Source organism: Elephas maximus, chromosome 9 (assembly GCF_024166365.1).
Source record: "Elephas maximus indicus isolate mEleMax1 chromosome 9, mEleMax1 primary haplotype, whole genome shotgun sequence".
In the NCBI taxonomy this organism is placed as follows: Eukaryota; Metazoa; Chordata; class Mammalia; order Proboscidea; family Elephantidae; genus Elephas; species Elephas maximus.
This window is the reverse complement of record NC_064827.1, coordinates 84,059,710-84,075,728: the sequence shown is the minus strand read 5'-3', so window position 1 is coordinate 84,075,728 and position 16,019 is coordinate 84,059,710. Positions and strand designations below refer to the sequence as shown.

Below are 16,019 nucleotides of genomic sequence, written 5' to 3'. Positions count from 1 at the left end.
TCTTTTTTTGTGAGTTAGAATTTTGTTCCATATTTTTCTCCAGCTCTGTTCGAGACCCTCTATTGTGATCCCTGTCAGAACAGCCAGGCACCATCTAGTTGTGATGGACTCAGTCTGGTGGAGACTGTGGTAGTTGTGGTTCATTAGTCCCTTGTGTCTTTGGTTTTCTTCTCCCTTGCTCCAGGCAGGGTGGGACCAGTGGAGTATCTTAGATGGCTGCTCACAAGCTTTTAAGACCCTAGTTGCTACTCACCAGAGTCAGATGTAGAACATTTTCCTTATAAACTATGTTATACCAATTGAGCTAGATGTCCCCAAGACCATGGTCCCCAGCCCTCAGCCCAGTAATGTGGTCCCTCAGGGAGTTTGGATGTATATATGAAGCTTCTATGAAAAGGTTCTGACTTTAGATGGTATTAATAATTCAACCATAGTAATTTTTTTGTAGTCCCTGGGTAGCACAATTAAGTGCTCAGTTGCTGGCCAAAGGGTTGGTGGTTTGAAGACACTGAGAAGCACCTTAGAGGACAGGCCTGGTGATCTGCTTCTAAAGGGTCACAACCTTGAAAACTCTATGTAACAGTTCTACTTTGCACACATGGGGTTGCCGCTGAGTTGACTTGACTCAATGGCAACTAACAGCAACAACAACAACAATTTCCTAATATTTCTTTGCTTTGGCTTGCATGTTATTTTGGTCTCTGGCTTTCAAGCTCTAAATTCGTGAGCATACCTAGATTAGCAAAATTAATATGCTTGTAAGCCATCAGCATTGATATGCCCTAAAGATTTCTGCCCAAGTGATTTACTTCTGAAGAATTCTTCTTTTTTTTTTTTAATGAATGCCAAACTATAAAGCTGGAAAAAACTCGCAGCTTTAGGTTAGTGTTAAACACAATGCTGCTATCTGCCTAAGATCTTAATTGATCTCCAAAAAAATAAAATCAAATCCATTAAAAAGTATATTTTTTATTATACATAAGAATCACCTGGGAATTTGTTAAAATATAGATTCTGATTCAGTATATCTGGGTTTGAAATGCAAATTCTTAGCAGGAGGTTGAAGTGGAATGAACCGGTTCAAAGACCTGGTTTTTAAGCCATTAAATTTTGGCAGTTTGTTACAGAAGCCAGAGGAAGCTGATATAACCCCCGATTGCATTAACCTTGCCCTTCTGTGTCATCTTGTCACACAGGGTCTCTTAGGCTTCTATTACAGCACTTATCAGTTTGCTCTGCTTGTAGTCTCCCCAATTTGTTTGTGGGTTCCTCTGTAGCTTTCTCTGCTTTTATGAACCTCCCCAAACTTCCAAAGCCTCATTCAGTGCCTTACACCTAACCAAAAAAAAAAAAAAAAAAAATACAAACCCATTGCCGACTTTTTGGTTAGCAGCCGAACTCTTAAACACTACTCCACCACGGTTTCTGCCTTACAGCTAGAAGGAGATTAATGAGTGCTTATCAAATGTAAGGAGCCCTCCTTAAGAGCTTGGTTGCTGGCCTTTGAATCCACCAGCTACTCCTTGGAAACCCTATGGGGCAGCTCTACTCTGTCCCATAGGGTCGCTGTGAGTCAGAATTGACTCGATGACAATGGGTTTGGTTTTGTCAAATGTAAATGAATTTCAATAGCGATGGTTGTGCAATATGATGAATGTAATTAATGTCTCTAAACCATACATGTGACAATTATAAAGATGGCAAATGTTTTGTTACCTATATACTGTACTTACCACCATAAAAAAATGTAAATGAATCTGTCTTTATTTTTATTTACAGCAGTTGAAAGGAACACGCTTCTGATGGCAAGAACTGCTGGTTTCTCTGGCCCCACTGCCTGAGAACAGGACTGGAACCTCTGTGGTCAGCTGAGTGCTGGTCAGAGCTGGGGCAGCCAGCATGTGTGGCTGAAGCAGAGGGGTGCTAGGCCTCCCACTGGGGCAAGAGGCAGCTCTGACCATCCATGGTTTCCAGAAAGAGCCCCTCTAAACACCAGGGTGACCAGGTCCCAGCCAGGTGGGCAGCAGGCAGGGAGAGGATTCTCTGTTGGTTCAGCTTTAGTCCATCCTTGACACCCCTGTCCCTGTGGGGTACTCTGGAAGGCTCTACCCTGGAGAAGGCACTGGAGCTCTTTGTCTGTGAAAACTTCAGCTCAGAAAAGACCCAGCCCACTCCTATACTTTACAGCAGGAGACAGGTCCAGAGAGGAAAAGTGACTTGCCCAAGGTCACACAGCAAATTCGTGGGTCTCAGAACGAGCTCAAAGACTCCCAGTCCAGTGCTGCTTCTAGGAGACTGAGGATCCAGGTGTGTGCAGCTGGCCTCCCTCCTGGCCTGCCTCCGAGTTACAGGACATCAAGGCAGGCTGGCCAGGAGTAGGCAGTGGGCATGCCCTCACTTGAGGTTGTGCTGGCTCTCGCGGTGCCGCCGCAGGTCCACCTTGCGCTGGAAACCCTTGGTACACAGCTCACAGGTGAAGGGCTTGAAGCCTGTATGCTTCCGGCTATGGGTGATGAGGTTGGAGCTCTGGCTGAAGGCCTTCCCACACACCTGGCACTTGTGTGGCTTCTCACCTGGTGGGTAGCAAGGACGGGGTCAGGGCATCTACGCCAGGCAAGCTGCCCTTCTGCTCTGCCTTTGCTTTCTGAATCTTTATCATGTTTTATTTCATAACCAACCCACTTTAGGCAATAATTAGAAAAGGCAGATAAGCAGAACAAAACCCAGATCCTCTTCCACCCATACTGGACAACAAAGCTTGCTTAGGACTAGGGCTGGATCTATCTTGCTTATCAATATGTCCCAGCACCTGGCACAGGGCTGGGCGCAAAAGAAGCACTTGGTAAATATCTGAGGAATAAATGATGAATGGATGGAATATTCACTGCTACTCCACTTCTACCTAGAGATAATGAGTGTTGACGTTTTGGTGGGCTTCCTTCCAGTGTTTTTTCTAGGCATTATTGTTGCTGTTAGTTGGCCTCGAGTTGATTCCTACTCACAGCGACCCCATGTGTGCAGAATAGAACTGCTCCATAGGATTTTCAAGGCTGTGACCTTCTGGAAGCAGATCGAAAGACCTATCTTCAAAGGCGTCTTTGGGTGGGATTGAACAGCCAACCTTTCAGCTGGTAGTTGAGCACTTAATCGTTTGCACCACCCAGGGACTCTTTCTATGCATTAAGTGTATTTAGGTAGCCCCGTGCAGCCAGGCCTCCACCAGGGAGTGGCCATTCTCTTTGTAACCTGACCCTAATCCCATCCTCAAGCCAGGGGCCTTTGAATGTGTCTTTCATGAAAGATAGAGGTGCCCCCAGAGGCCAGCGTGGTGACCTGGGCAGTTCCCAGGCCTGCTGGCTCTCTGTGGGTCCTGGGTGGGCTTGGCCTGGAGAGACACTGGCCAGGGAAGGGGAGGGCGGGGCAGAGTGCCTGACAGGCAAGGGAGCGGGCTCACCAGTGTGGATGTAGGTGTGCTTCTTCATGTCCGACTTCTGGTGGAAGCGCTTGCCGCAGAACTGGCAGGGATACGGCCGCGTGTCTGAGTGGATCAGCAGGTGAGTGGACAGGGTGGATGAGCGCTTGAAGGCTTTGCCACACATCTGGCACTCGAAGCTGCGCTCCTGCCGGAGGAAACGAGGCCCCGGGGGGTCAGGCGCAGGCGGGGCCTCGCCACCCACGAGTGCCAAGCTGAGCGCAGGACTGGACCCGGCCGGCATCCCCTGAGGAACAGGAGACTGCGTTGCGGTGGCCTACAGGGGCCTGAAGAAGCAAGGCCCAGGGGTCACCCAGCCTGCCTCCCAGGAGGTGCAGGGACTTGGGGCCTAACTGGTCTCCTGAGGGATTTTTCTCTGTGAATTTCACAGAATTTCATTCAAAATAAGCCTCAAAAAATGTTCGTTGAGTGATTGATGGACTGACTGATCTGGAAGTTTTTCCAAGGGCTTTGCATCTTATGAAAACCCAAAGTGAGTTTGTTGAGTGCAGTGATTTAGTTAAAAGTCTTAATTATTGGGGCCCAATCTTAATCCCACGTAACCTCCCTAAGACTCACTGGGCATCACAAAAGTGATAGCAATGACCTGAAAGGCCTGTTGGGAGGATTGAAGGTAGACAACTGAGCTGGTGCCTGCCACCTGGTACGTGCTCTTGAGTGGAAGTTCTCGAGATAGTCTGCTTTCCCCAACTGCTCCAGGTGTTAGGGACCCATGTCAGTTTCAGGTACTCTACCTGGATGGAACACTTAGAAGAGGTTCCTGTTTCAGGCAGGGCTAAGTGGGATGAGATGAACGTTTAAGCCTAACTCCAAGATTCTAAGTGTTGAGGGCCTCAAAGCTGAGGGAACCTGCTCAGACCATCCAATGGGCGGGATCATTTCTGAGCATCCCAGACATCTCGTTGGCCCTGAAATCCCATTCAGGGCAAAATCCTCTTCCAATTGGACATGAAGCTGACTCTATCAATCAGGGACCAAAATGTGTTAAAGGTGTGTGTTTGGAGACCCAGACCAGGGGAGGTGGGCAGTTGGCAAGAGACCCACCCCCTAGGCTTCCTGAGGGAAGCACAGAGCTGGCAATGGGCCCTGTGCTTGGCCAGCTGCCCACCTGGGAGTGGATGTGTGTGTGCTGCTCCAGGCTCACAGCGTGGCCGAAGGTTTTGCCACAGACGTCACAGGCGAAGGGCCGGGTCCCGCTGTGGGAGCGGCGGACATGCACCTCGAGCCCGTGGGGGGTGGAGAACACCTGGGGGCAGGGGTAGAGCAAGAAACCACTGGGGGCTGCACAGACAGAGACAAAGCCTGGGGTCCCATGACCACTCCCACTCTCTCCACCTCCATGCCTGGTTGCAGCACAGGACTGCCAATTCTCCTGCTGCTATGTGTCTTGGGCAGGTCCCTTTCCCTCTCTGTGGCTTGGTTTCCTGTCTGTAAAATGAGGGTTGGGAGAGGGGATCTGGAAGGTCCCTTCTAGCCCCAGCCAGAGGCTAAACAGCCTAGGGATTATGAGCCAGGAGTTGGCCAGAGCTAGGTTTGAATGATGGTTCTCATATTTCCTTGCTCTGTGATCTTAGGCAAGTGACTGAACCTCTCTGAGTCCTAGCCCTTCATCCATACACTGGAGGTAACAAAGCCTACTTACCAGGGTTCACGGGGTCCTGCACATCAAGTGCTTAGCGTAGGGCCAAGCACATGGTTAGGGCTCAATAAATGGAGATAAGGATGAACATTCTAAACCCTTAATCCCCCAGGACTCCGAAGGCCCATAACACAGGTAACACCCAGGCTTCATAGCAGCTGGCTCACTGGAGAGGGGATGCTGAGTAGGCCCTGTGTGCCCAGCTGTTCCCTGGGCTGCTCACCTTGTTGCACTTGAGGCAATGGTATGCATCCATGCCTGGGGAGTAGCGGAGGCTGAAGTCCAAGGGGGGCTCGGTGCTGGGCACCAGTGGGCTGCCGTACAGACTGACAGAGCGCTCCAGGAAGGCAGACTGCATGGTGGAGGGGGCCTGCCGGTAGCTATGGCCATAGGATGAGGTCAGGGCATCCCAGGAGAAGCTGGGCTTATAGAACGGGGGTGAGTCGGAGGGTGGCGAGTCACTGTCCTGAGGTCGGGACATCACAACAGGGTCCTCTGTGGACAGAGGGGCACATTCCAGGTGAGCCTAGATCTGCTGAGCATGGCTGCGCCTGGGAGAGGCTACAGGGTCACCAAGACCCAGGTCTATCCTTGGCTCCTCCACTTGCCAGCTGGGTGAACTTGGGCATGTGACTTCCTCTTTCTGAGACTCAGTTGCCTTTTCTATAAACTGGGGGAAAATAACACTACCTGGGTCGCAGGTGAGGATTCAATGAGATCATATTTGTGAATGTTCAGCACAGTGCATAGAACTCAAGACACATCACCATCTATTGGCTGTGATGATGAAAGTGGTATGGGAGGTGAGCATGGTGAGGGTGGTGAGGGTGATGAGAGTGGTGGGGGAGGTGAGGATACTGCGGTGAGGGAGATGAGGCAGGTGAGGATGATGAGGGTGGTGAGGGAGGTGAGGGGGGTGAAGGTAATGATGATGTGAGGGAGACGAGGATTGTATAGAGAAGAGAAAGGTGATGATGATGGTGGCTGGGCTGTGAAAAGGAAGCCCTGTAGCAAACGCTGTCAGTGCCCCCCTTGTATCTCCTCTGTGCTACCATTTCCTTGCACACCAGATTATTTTCTTTGTCTGCTCTGCCTGTGCACGGGGCAGCAGGAAGTGCCAGGAAACCAAAAACCCAAACTAAGACCCCCACCCTCCACCTGCCTTCACTTAGCTACCTCACACGTAGGGTTTTGGTGTATAACCCAAAATATTAGGGGGTCTGCTGTGTCCTCATTGTGGCTCCTCAGCCAGAAAAACGGCCCCTCAAGAGCACCCACCTCAGCCACTGCATCAACCTGCCCAGCTGCTGTCTCCTGATCCACCTACGCAGAGACACTCATTAGGAATGAGCTCCTCAGCCAGGAGGAGTTCAAGTAGAAGCTGGAGAGTCAGATTGCATCCAAATAACCTTGTCGCTCTTTCCTCAGACTCCATGACTCCAAGGGCCCCTGCTTTCGGAGTCCATCCCCACCCCACGCTCCTTGGCATGCCCCCCTTGGCTGGGTACCTGGGGCTGAGGCCATCCTGGTCAAGCTCCGGTCCAGCTCCGGCTCAGGCTCCCGTTTGAGGCTGGTCCAATCCAGGCACTGGTTTGTGAACAAGGTGCTGAGGATAGGGCCATTGCTCAGGGCCTGGTCCCTGGCCACTGTGGAAAGACAAGACCATTGGAGTCAGAAAAGGTGGGTGCATTCATTCATTCACTTGCTCTTTTCATTCATTCTTTTAACCAACATTTATCAAGCTCCTCCTGCATTCCAGACTTGGAAAAGGGAGGTACTTTGGGTGCATCCCTTATCATGTAGGGCAGGGCACCCAGGGTGGGTGCAGTGGGAGGCCAGCTTGGCCTCTGACTCACCAGGGGTCAGGACAGGAGGCCAGGCCAGCTCATCCTCCTGGACACGGGGCTGGTGGTAGGTGTGAGCCTTCTTGCTCTTCACCAGGAAGGAGCGTGGCATTCTCAGCGTGTACCCCACACCTGCCAGGGCAGAGGGGTGAGAAAGGTTAGGAGGGACAAGAGGGCTTCCTTCTCCATATTTTAGAACCACCTCCTGAAATCAAAACCCACAGTCTAGAAAATGCCGGTATCGGCCTGCTCAAGTTGGCACTGCCAGCAAAGAAGCACAGGGATGTCCCCAGATTTGACGCACTGTGGACCCCGAATCTAGAAAGCGGCATTTGAGATCTGGTGGAGTCAGCACTCAGGTGCCATAGAAAGAGGCAACCTGAGCTTAGGTTTGGGAGTCAGATGCTTGGGTTTGAAACCCCTCTCACCTGTGCAATTTGGAGCAGACACTTAACCTCTCTGGGCCTATTCTTTTTTTTTGTAAGGTGGGACTAAGAATGACGCCACCATTGCCAGGCTTACGGGTATTCAGTGCCTATCACAGGGCGGTCTGGCAGGCAGCAGCCTGCAGCAAGCAGGCCACCCTCAATCACAAATCCACGTTATTGGGTAAGTTGGGTGTTGCTGCAGTTAGAGCAGGGCTGTGCCTTGTCCACATCCCAGCCCAGTGTCTGGTGCCCAGAGAGGGGTCTTCTTTCTCTCTGAGGAGTTTGGTGGGTTGAAGTTGTGTGCAGGACTCAAGGCCCAAGAGGACCGGCCCTCAACTGCATCTACCTGGAGACCTAAAGCTTTCTTGTGGACATGGAGAAAGAGGGCCCCCGGCTCTGAGAGCTGAGCAGTGGGCAGCCCAGCCCAGCCTTGTCATTGAACCCACCCATCAGGGAGGTAGGGAAGGAAACCACGGACCAAACTGGTGAAGGGACCTGCCCTTGCTGCCTCGGGGTTGGGGTGGGAGGGAGTGGCAGGGCTCAACCACCCTGGACACCCCCGACCTCCTGGCCTTCGGGGTAGAACCCTCTGTGCCCTAATGGTCCTAAGGGCACCTGGGAGGCAAAGAACATCTTTGGGTTGTTCCACATGGTCTCCACCTCCATGCTGAGCACAGCTTCATTCCCCAGACCTCCAAGCACATCTTCCCCCACCCCGCCCGATGCCAGCCGTCACGAAGGGCTGCAGGGGTGATAGGACCAAGCGCGGGAAGGGGATTTGGCTGCTCCTGAACAAGAGTGAGGGCCTGGGCGATAAGGCCTCGGCTGAGGAGCAGGGTGGGAGGCGGGAGATTACAGAGGACAGCTTGGAGCTCTGCTTCCAGGGCAGGTTGGTTGGTCCCTTTCCTGAGGCGATGACCCACAGTATGGCAGAAGAGGGCCCCCCCAGAGGGTCTGCCTGTGCCCTTTGCCAGAGCCCTCTGGGGGCATCCAGAGTTTGGGCTGTGGCAGCTCTGCCTGAGGTGTCACTCCCTGGTCCACCCCTCCTGGCTGCAGGGCTTGTCAATGAAGGGCTCGGAGCCTCAGTGTCTGAATCTGCTAAGTGAGGATCACAACCCAACCTCATGGGATTGCTGAGAGCAAGAAATGAGTTCCATTTGTTACAAATAGATGTGTAAAGTGCTCAGGCAGCTGCCCTGACTGGGAACACAACAGAGAACCCCTGAGGGAGCAGGATTGCTGCGGGATGCAGACTTCAAATTCTCACAAAAAGACCAGACTTAATGGTCTGACTCAGACTGAAAGGACCCCAGGTCATGGTCCCCAGACCTTCTTTTAGCCCAAGACAGGAACCATCCCCAAAGCCAACTCTTAAAACAGGGCTTGGACTGGACTATGGGATAGAAAATGATACTGGTGAACAGTAAGCTTCTTGGATCAAGTGGACACATGAGACTATGTGGGCAGCTCCTGTCTGGAGAAGAGAGAGAAGAGGGGGTCAGAAGCTGGCTAAATGGACACAAAAATAGAGAGTAGGGGGAAGGAGTGTGCTGTCTCATTAGGGGGAGAGCAACTAGGAGTATATAGCAAGGTGTATATAAATTTTTGTGTGAGAGACTGACTCGATTTATAAAGTTTCACTTAAAGCACAATAAAAATTAAAAAAAAAAGTTTAACTGAGAGTAAAGAAAAAAAAAAAAGTGCTCAGCCAGGTGCCTGGGCTGCACTGAGTGTCCAGCCAAGGGTGGTATCTTCGCCTGCTGGACAGGAGCTTCTGGGGGCAGGCCCTGTGCAGTGTTCTTGCCTTATCCCCAGCTCCTGGCCCATAGTCCAAAAAACCAGTTGCCGTCAGCTCAGCTCCGACTCATGGCGACCGCACGTGTGTCAGAGTAGAACTGTGCTCCACAGGGTTTTCAATTGCTGACTTTTCAGAAGGCGATTGCCACCCCTTTCTTCTGAGAGGCCTCTGCATGGACTGGAACCACCAATCTTTTGGTTAGCAGCCGAGCACATTAACCATTTGTACCAAAAGGACAGTGGATGAATCAGCCCTGGACGAAGGAAGATGCTTTAGGGTGGGGATGAGCCCTAGACCAATGTCAGAAGACCCAGTCCCAAGCCACAGCAGTCACCAAAGACTTCCCTCTCTGGGCCCTAAAATAAAGGGGTGGAGTGCAAAGACCTCTGGGGTCCCTTCCAGCTGTCAGATTCTCAGCTCTCAGAACAAAAGTGGCTTGGGACTGCTGCCCGCCCTCCCCCTCCCCAGGCTTGCTAGGCAGCCTTATCTCCCAGGGACACGTCTTCCTCCTCCTGCTCCTCCCCCTCCCCCACAAGGGCTCCCAACAACCCCCTTCCTTCCCCCTTCTAACTCTTCACTTCAGGAAACCCCCTGGGGAGGCCAGATCCTGGTGGAGCAAGAGGGGACCCCCATGAGCTAGGGGCTAGGTTCCCCTCACCCTTTGTTTCTGCAGGGGTCTTGGAGGGCTGTGGTCTCTCTCTCAATCAAAAGATGACCTTTTTTTTTTTTAATGCATAACATTTTATTAGTAAAACAACCAGAACCAAAGCTAAGCGTTAAAGCTGATGCAACAGAACACCAGGAAATACTTTTTACAGCCAGGATCTACTTAGCCTCAACTCCTTAACTCTGTGAGGTGAGTCCCGCTGCTACCCCATTTTACAGAGGAGGCACTGAGGCTGAGAGACCTTGAATGATCCTGGGCAGAGCTAGGTGAGCCAGGACCCCAAGCTCATAACCATCAGGCCCAAGGGTGGGCATTTATTCAGTGCAGACTGTGTGCCAGGTGCTGGGCAGTGCCTGTCTCAGGCATTTTCTCAGTGAGGGAACTGACAGGCTAAGGAGGAAAGCAGGACAGCATTTCAAGTCCCCTGGTATACATTATGTCATTGAACTCAACACCAGGGTGAGGGTTGCAGGGATTGTCCTTCTGGGTCACAGGCGGGGAAACAGGCTTAGAGAGGAAAGTGACTTTTCCAAGGCCCCACCGCAGCAGGGTGTCTTTGACTCCTAGCCCAGCGCTCTACCCATTACCATCTATGGTCCTTTCAACCTGCAGTGAACACAGCCTGAACCAGGAAGGGTAAGGATAGTTGCTGGAGCAACAGGGTGGGAAAATCAATTCCTTGATCTTCAAGTCTTTTCCAGCACCCAAAGGCCCCACATCTGTTCCTGAAGAGTTGCAGGTGGAGACGCAGCTGAGAGAATGAGTTTCAGGAAGCGTTGGTCTTCCCTTAAACTTAGAACTGGAGGAGACCCTGGAGGTCAAGTGATTTGAAACCAAGACAAGCACAACAGTAACCCTCTCGTGTTCACTGAACACAGGCTAAGCACTTACATGGGGGAGCGAGGGGTCTAACACCTGGGTGCGCCCAGTTGAAGGCAGGTGATTCTTGGGTCCTATTCTAGTGATCTCCCTAAACCCTGAATCCCCTCTTCCTTCCTTCCCCAGGGTTCTCTCTGCTAACCCCACGGCCAAGCCCTAAGCTCTTAAGCTTACAGTGAGGGCCAAATACCGAACAAACTTCCTTTTGGCCCCTGTTAACTTAAAAAAAAAAAAGGAACCAATCACCTATATCGTAGTTAATTAACAACCACTCCATTTTGATTCACATGAGAAAGAGCTAAGAGCAGAGATTGTGAAAGAAGCCTAAGATTTCTTCATAAAACTGAGGCCTTGATGGTATCAAGCCTCCGGAAAGAGGGCCACTGTTAACATCTCTTCATAAACCCCCAATCCTGATAGAGGGTCCCCTGACCCTGAGTCAGAATCTCAGTTGGTGCTTTGAGGGGGGCAGCCCTGTAGCCCAGGCTGGGTCCCCTACATTGACTTCCAGGTTGAGCTAGATAAACAGGCCTGTGATTTTTCTGCTCCCAGGGGGATGAGTCCGTTTTTGTGACCTTGTACTTGACCACTTCAGCCACCAACCTGGGGCTTGGTTTTCCTATCTCTCAAAAGGGACCGTTGGACTAAGAGATTTCTAAACTTCCCCTTTGCTTTAAAATCTCATGTATGATTCGTTGACCTTCAGTGAGAGACTGACCCACCTTGACTAAGAAGCTCATCGTTAGGGGTTCCCTTTTCAGGAGGGTTGGGTAAGACTCAGTCGTTTCTCAGGGTCAGCTGCGGAGGACCCTTCTGACTTCCTTTATGCTTAAAGATGCTACTCAAGGAAAAGAAAACCAAAATAAACCTTTCCATGCAGGACTCAAGTTGGGGGAGGAGGATGCCCCAGTCATTTTAGGGGGCCCAATTTTTTTTTTTAATAGAGAGGTATCATTATTTTTATTTGAAATTTGGAAGTTCTCAAATGTCTCCTCCGAGAAATAGCAACGGCAAAAGTAGGTAGATGAAACACTTCCCAAGCTTCTCGGTATTAGAGGTTAAAGCAGCTCCCATTGGTTCAGGTTCCCGGAAACTAATGAACAAAAAGCCTTTCTCTAGGAAACCCTGGTGGCATAGTGGTTAAGTGCTACAGCTACTAAACGAAACATTGGCAGTTCGAATCCACCAGCTGCTCCTTGGAAACTCTATGGGGCAGTCCTACTCTGTCCTGTAGGTTCGCTATGAGTTGGAATCGACTCGATGGCAACAGGTTAGACTAGAGTGGGAATCCCTAGGTAGCACAATGGCTAATGTGCTCGGCTACTAACCGAAAGGTTGACAGTTCAAGTCTATCCAGCAGCTCCTCAGAAGAAGTCCTGGTGATCTACTTCTGCTGAAAAATCAGCCATTGAAAACCCTCTGGAGCACAGTTCTGGTCTGACACACACGTGGGCACTATGAGTTGGAATCCGTTCCAAAGCAACAGGTTTTTAGACTAAAGTGGGGGTAGGGTTTTCTGTTGTTTCTGCTGAGGGTCAAGACATAGACAGTGAAGCACTGAGGGTGATCTGGCTATTTTCCTGCGGGTGGTCTGGCCCCAGAGCCTCCTGGAGCCTTTGTGCTCTCCCCAGGAGCACCCCACCCCACCCCACTCCAGCCCTCCTGAAAGCCTGGAGAAAATGGTCTGCACTGGATTTGAGGGACTCCATCAATCAAACTTAAACCAGGCATAGCTCTCTGAAGTTCCCCAAGAATGTTCTCAAGGAACTTTCTGCTGGGAAACCAGAATCTGGACTCCAAAATCTAAGAGCTGGAAGAGACCTCCCAAATCTTCTCTGAAGAATTTCTGCAACACTTTTGAGGACAAGAAACTCCCCACTTGGCTAGACTCTGAAATATCCTACCTGTGGCCTGCTACAAAGTATCTAGGTGTGAGCCCAGGTGGCTAATTACAGCTGGGCCAGAACTAATATCTGCCACACCCGCCCAAAAACTGTAAATTAACCCCCAAGAACCTGATGAAAGCTGTGGGTTTTCTCCCCAGAAAAACGTACACAGGCGTATACCCACACCATCCTGTGGACCCCTTAACCAAACCCGTTGCCATTGAGTTGACTCATAGGGACCCTATAGGACAGAGTAGAACTGCCCCATATGGTTTCCAAGGAGCAGCTGGTGGATTCTAACTGCCAACCTTTTGGTTAGCAGCTGAGCTCTTAAACACTGTGCCACCAGGGCTCCTGGACCCCTTAACAAGCCCTGTTTTAAAGTGAATGCCTCTCCCTGGATGCCCAAAGACTCTCTAACTTGGTTCTTTCTCCCAAAATGGGTGGAAAAGACTTTGACAATCACAAGGAGGGAGAGATGGAGACACTACCTCCCCTCCCGGAGTCGTATTGTTCCTGGACGTGGGGATTGGGGGTATGCAGTGGGAGATGTCAGCCCTTTTCCCGGGGGGAAGTAGGCTCTGAGTGGAAGGGTGCATGCCTCTAAAAGTGTTCTGGGAATGTTCCTGAAGGTTGCTGAGATTCTGGGAAACTGGGGCTGGAAGTCCCTGCAGAGTTCTCTCAATTACAGAGGAAGAAAGGTTCAGAGTGAAGGAGGGACAGGGCTAGTTGGCGTTGGTCCTCGTGGGGACACCAACTCAGGCTCCTCAATGCATTGTTCTATGAGTACTCTCATCCCATGCACTGCCCAGGTCCTTGAAAGAGCTGGGATGTTGTGCGTGGATGACATTTGTGCACGTAGGTGAAGTCTGACAGCCTAAAGTCAAGCTTTGAAAAGTGTGTTTATGTGTCTTTTGGGGAAGGTGTAGCTTTTCAAAGAATGCTGATCTTGTTACCCTGTCTCCTTACCACCTCTTCCTCCCCTTGGTACAAGGGATGAAAGCTACATCCTATAAAAGACTTTCCAGTCCATCTTATTCTTCCTATAACTGCAAAAGGAACTAGGTAGCCTGCTTTAAAACAATCGAAGTCAGGCATGCAAATTTTAAAAGGAGCCCACAGAGGTGGCATTTGAAAGCACTCACCTGTTGGGAGCAGTTCCGCCTTCCAGCTCTTGCTTCCTGCGCCCTGAGGGTCCTGTGGTGGGAACTTCACCGCCTCTCTCTGGGGAACCTCTCTCTGGGAACAGTCTCCACTCTGTCAACTTCGTGACGCTCTACACAAATATACTTCTCCTTTTTTTTTTTTCTCTGCGTGTGTTTTTCCTCTTCTGTTCCCCTCCCTGATTTTCAATCTGATTATTTGTGTCAAAATCTGGCGGTGAAGAAGCAACCAATGGAGAGAGAGCGAGGGCTCAGCAGTATTTGCTTATCAAAGCTTTCCAGGACTCGAGACTCTGAACTCTCACTTCTGACCTTCCACTCGGGAAGCAGCATACTTTCCCTCCAGAAATTTTGAATAACATCTGCATGAAAAGAAAGTAATTGCTCAATTATTAGATTTAAATAGTTAAAAGTAAACATTTACTTATAAACCTGTTTTTGGATAGAGAACTCACAACTCTTTAGATTTTTATTTCTTTCTCTTTATCCTTCCTTCTGTCCTTCCTTCCTCTTTTGCTCTCTTTCTATCTTTTCCTTCCTCCCTTCCTTTCCTCCCCCCTTCCTTCCTTCTTTTCTTCCTTCCTTCTTCCCTTCTCTCTCCCTCCCTCTTGCCTTCCCCTCACAAGCTCAGCGTCCTTCTCAGGTGAGTGAGGGGGACCCTCCGCTACAGAGCCCTACTGTTTGTGACCACAGACTGCTCTTAGAGGCCCCTCTACTACTTGCAGGGTGTCACTTCCATGAAGAAACGTCAAATCCACACTTCCCCAGATTCGGCCCTAGTGCAGGTGGAGGAGCGGCTGAAGTACGGCAGTGAACTCCTATCTGCAGCCCCGCCACGGGGACCAAGTACTGATTGAGCGTGCCCAGCTCCGGGTCCCAGGGCCCCACGAGTGCCGCCACCTACTGGCAGCAGCGGAGACACGGGGAGTCCTGGGCACTAGAGGGAAAGACCTGTCGTCCCGTTTGGCACCAAGATCTGTCCTCTCCCCACAACCTTGTCCTTCCTGACCTGCAGCCTCACGCCTCCTCATGCTTACGGGATGATTGATTTATTTCAGGAGGTTTTGCATAAAATGAGCACTCCACAAAATAGAGCACTGTTAGGCTGCTTTGCATGCTTGTCCACCCCAACCTTTGAGAGATTATGTTTCCCTCATAAAGAAAACAAGTTTGGCGACAGGAAGCCTGGCTTTGACTGGAAGTCCAAGGTTCTCTGTGAAGGGGAAGAAGGGAAGTCCAGCAGGCCCTTTCTGCTGCCTGGCCTAGCCCTGGGCGGTCCAGACTCCAGCAGAGGCCGTGAGCACACCATCACCCAGGGCCGGCGTGATGCTGGGGTGGGTGCAGTCCCAACGGCTGGCCACAAGACAGGGGACAATGGCTTTTGACTCCCTGGTCTCTCTTCTTGGCAGAGATAGATTGATGGAAACATCTTGAGTTTTCTTTGGATATTACACGCTGCCAACAGTCTACTGCAATTGTTTGTCATTACGCAGAAAACTTAATGATTTAAGGACATTAAAAAAAAATCACCCTTAACTTGACAAGTCCCCATTTCTCCATGTTCTCCCTTTCATTATACACCGTCCATATCGCGCTCTTGTAAATCAACGTGTCTTACCTTTTCTACTGAAGGCTATTTTATCTACCAAAAAAAAAAAACCAAACCCAGTGCCGTCAAGTTGATTCCAACTCAGAGCGACCCTATAGGACAGAGTAGAACTGCCCCATAGAGTTTCCAAGGAGCGCCTGGCAGATTCGAACTGCCGACGCTTTGGTTAGCAGCTGTAGCACTTAACCACTGCGCCACCAGGGTTACCTGTCAAAAAAAAAAAAAAAATCTAAGTACTCCCTAAATTCCTCTGCAGCCTTTGCTGACATCTTGAATGATTTCACTTTTTTTTTTTTTCATGGTTTACCTCACCAAATCCTGTCTCCCTTTGGGGCATTTAATTGTTTGGGGGTGTTTTCTAATATGAAGGCGTATATCACGAAGGGAGCCCTGGTGGCGCACTGGTTAAGAGCATGGCTGCTAACCAAAATGTTGGCAGTTCAAATCCACCAGCCACTCCTTGGAAATCCCATAGGGCAGTTCTATTCTGTCCTATAGGGTAGCTATGAGTTGGAATCAACTCCATGGCAATGGGCTTGGTTTTTGTATATCACACAGATACATCCTAGCCACTGCTCTAAGATTATAATCTGACTTTAAGGTCCTTAGCCTC

At 50.4% G+C, this 16,019-nt stretch overlaps 1 protein-coding gene across 3 annotated transcripts; it reads right to left on the bottom strand.

Moving 5' to 3' along the window:
- Positions 1–1,347: 1,347 nt before the first annotated feature.
- Positions 1,348–13,899, bottom strand: GFI1B (growth factor independent 1B transcriptional repressor). 3 transcript variants are annotated; one of them, XM_049895188.1, is made up of 7 exons: positions 13,780–13,899; positions 6,989–7,108; positions 6,641–6,778; positions 5,356–5,627; positions 4,602–4,739; positions 3,455–3,719; positions 1,348–2,573 (listed from the first exon to the last, which is right to left on the bottom strand). In XM_049895188.1, the coding sequence occupies exons 2-7, from the start codon at positions 7,086–7,088 to the stop codon at positions 2,395–2,397; spliced, it is 1,092 nt and encodes a 363-aa protein (XP_049751145.1). In that variant the 5' UTR covers positions 7,089–7,108; positions 13,780–13,899; the 3' UTR covers positions 1,348–2,394. The 3 variants fall into 3 exon arrangements, with proteins under 3 accessions (XP_049751145.1, XP_049751146.1, XP_049751147.1); XM_049895189.1 differs by having other exon boundaries at positions 3,455–3,620; XM_049895190.1 differs by lacking the exon at positions 4,602–4,739 and having other exon boundaries at positions 3,455–3,620.
- Between the last annotated feature and the right edge of the window lie 2,120 nt (positions 13,900–16,019).

Coding starts and splice junctions, on each gene's coding strand:
- GFI1B (XM_049895188.1), bottom strand. CDS start 7,088: ATGCCACGCTCCTTCCTGGTGAAGAGCAAGAAGGCTCACACCTACCAC. Junction 3,720..4,601: donor ACACACACATCCACTCCCAG/GTGGGCAGCTGG, acceptor CCTGTTCCTCAG/GGGATGCCGGCCGGGTCCAG. Junction 2,574..3,454: donor GCACACCTACATCCACACTG/GTGAGCCCGCTC, acceptor GCTACCCACCAG/GTGAGAAGCCACACAAGTGC.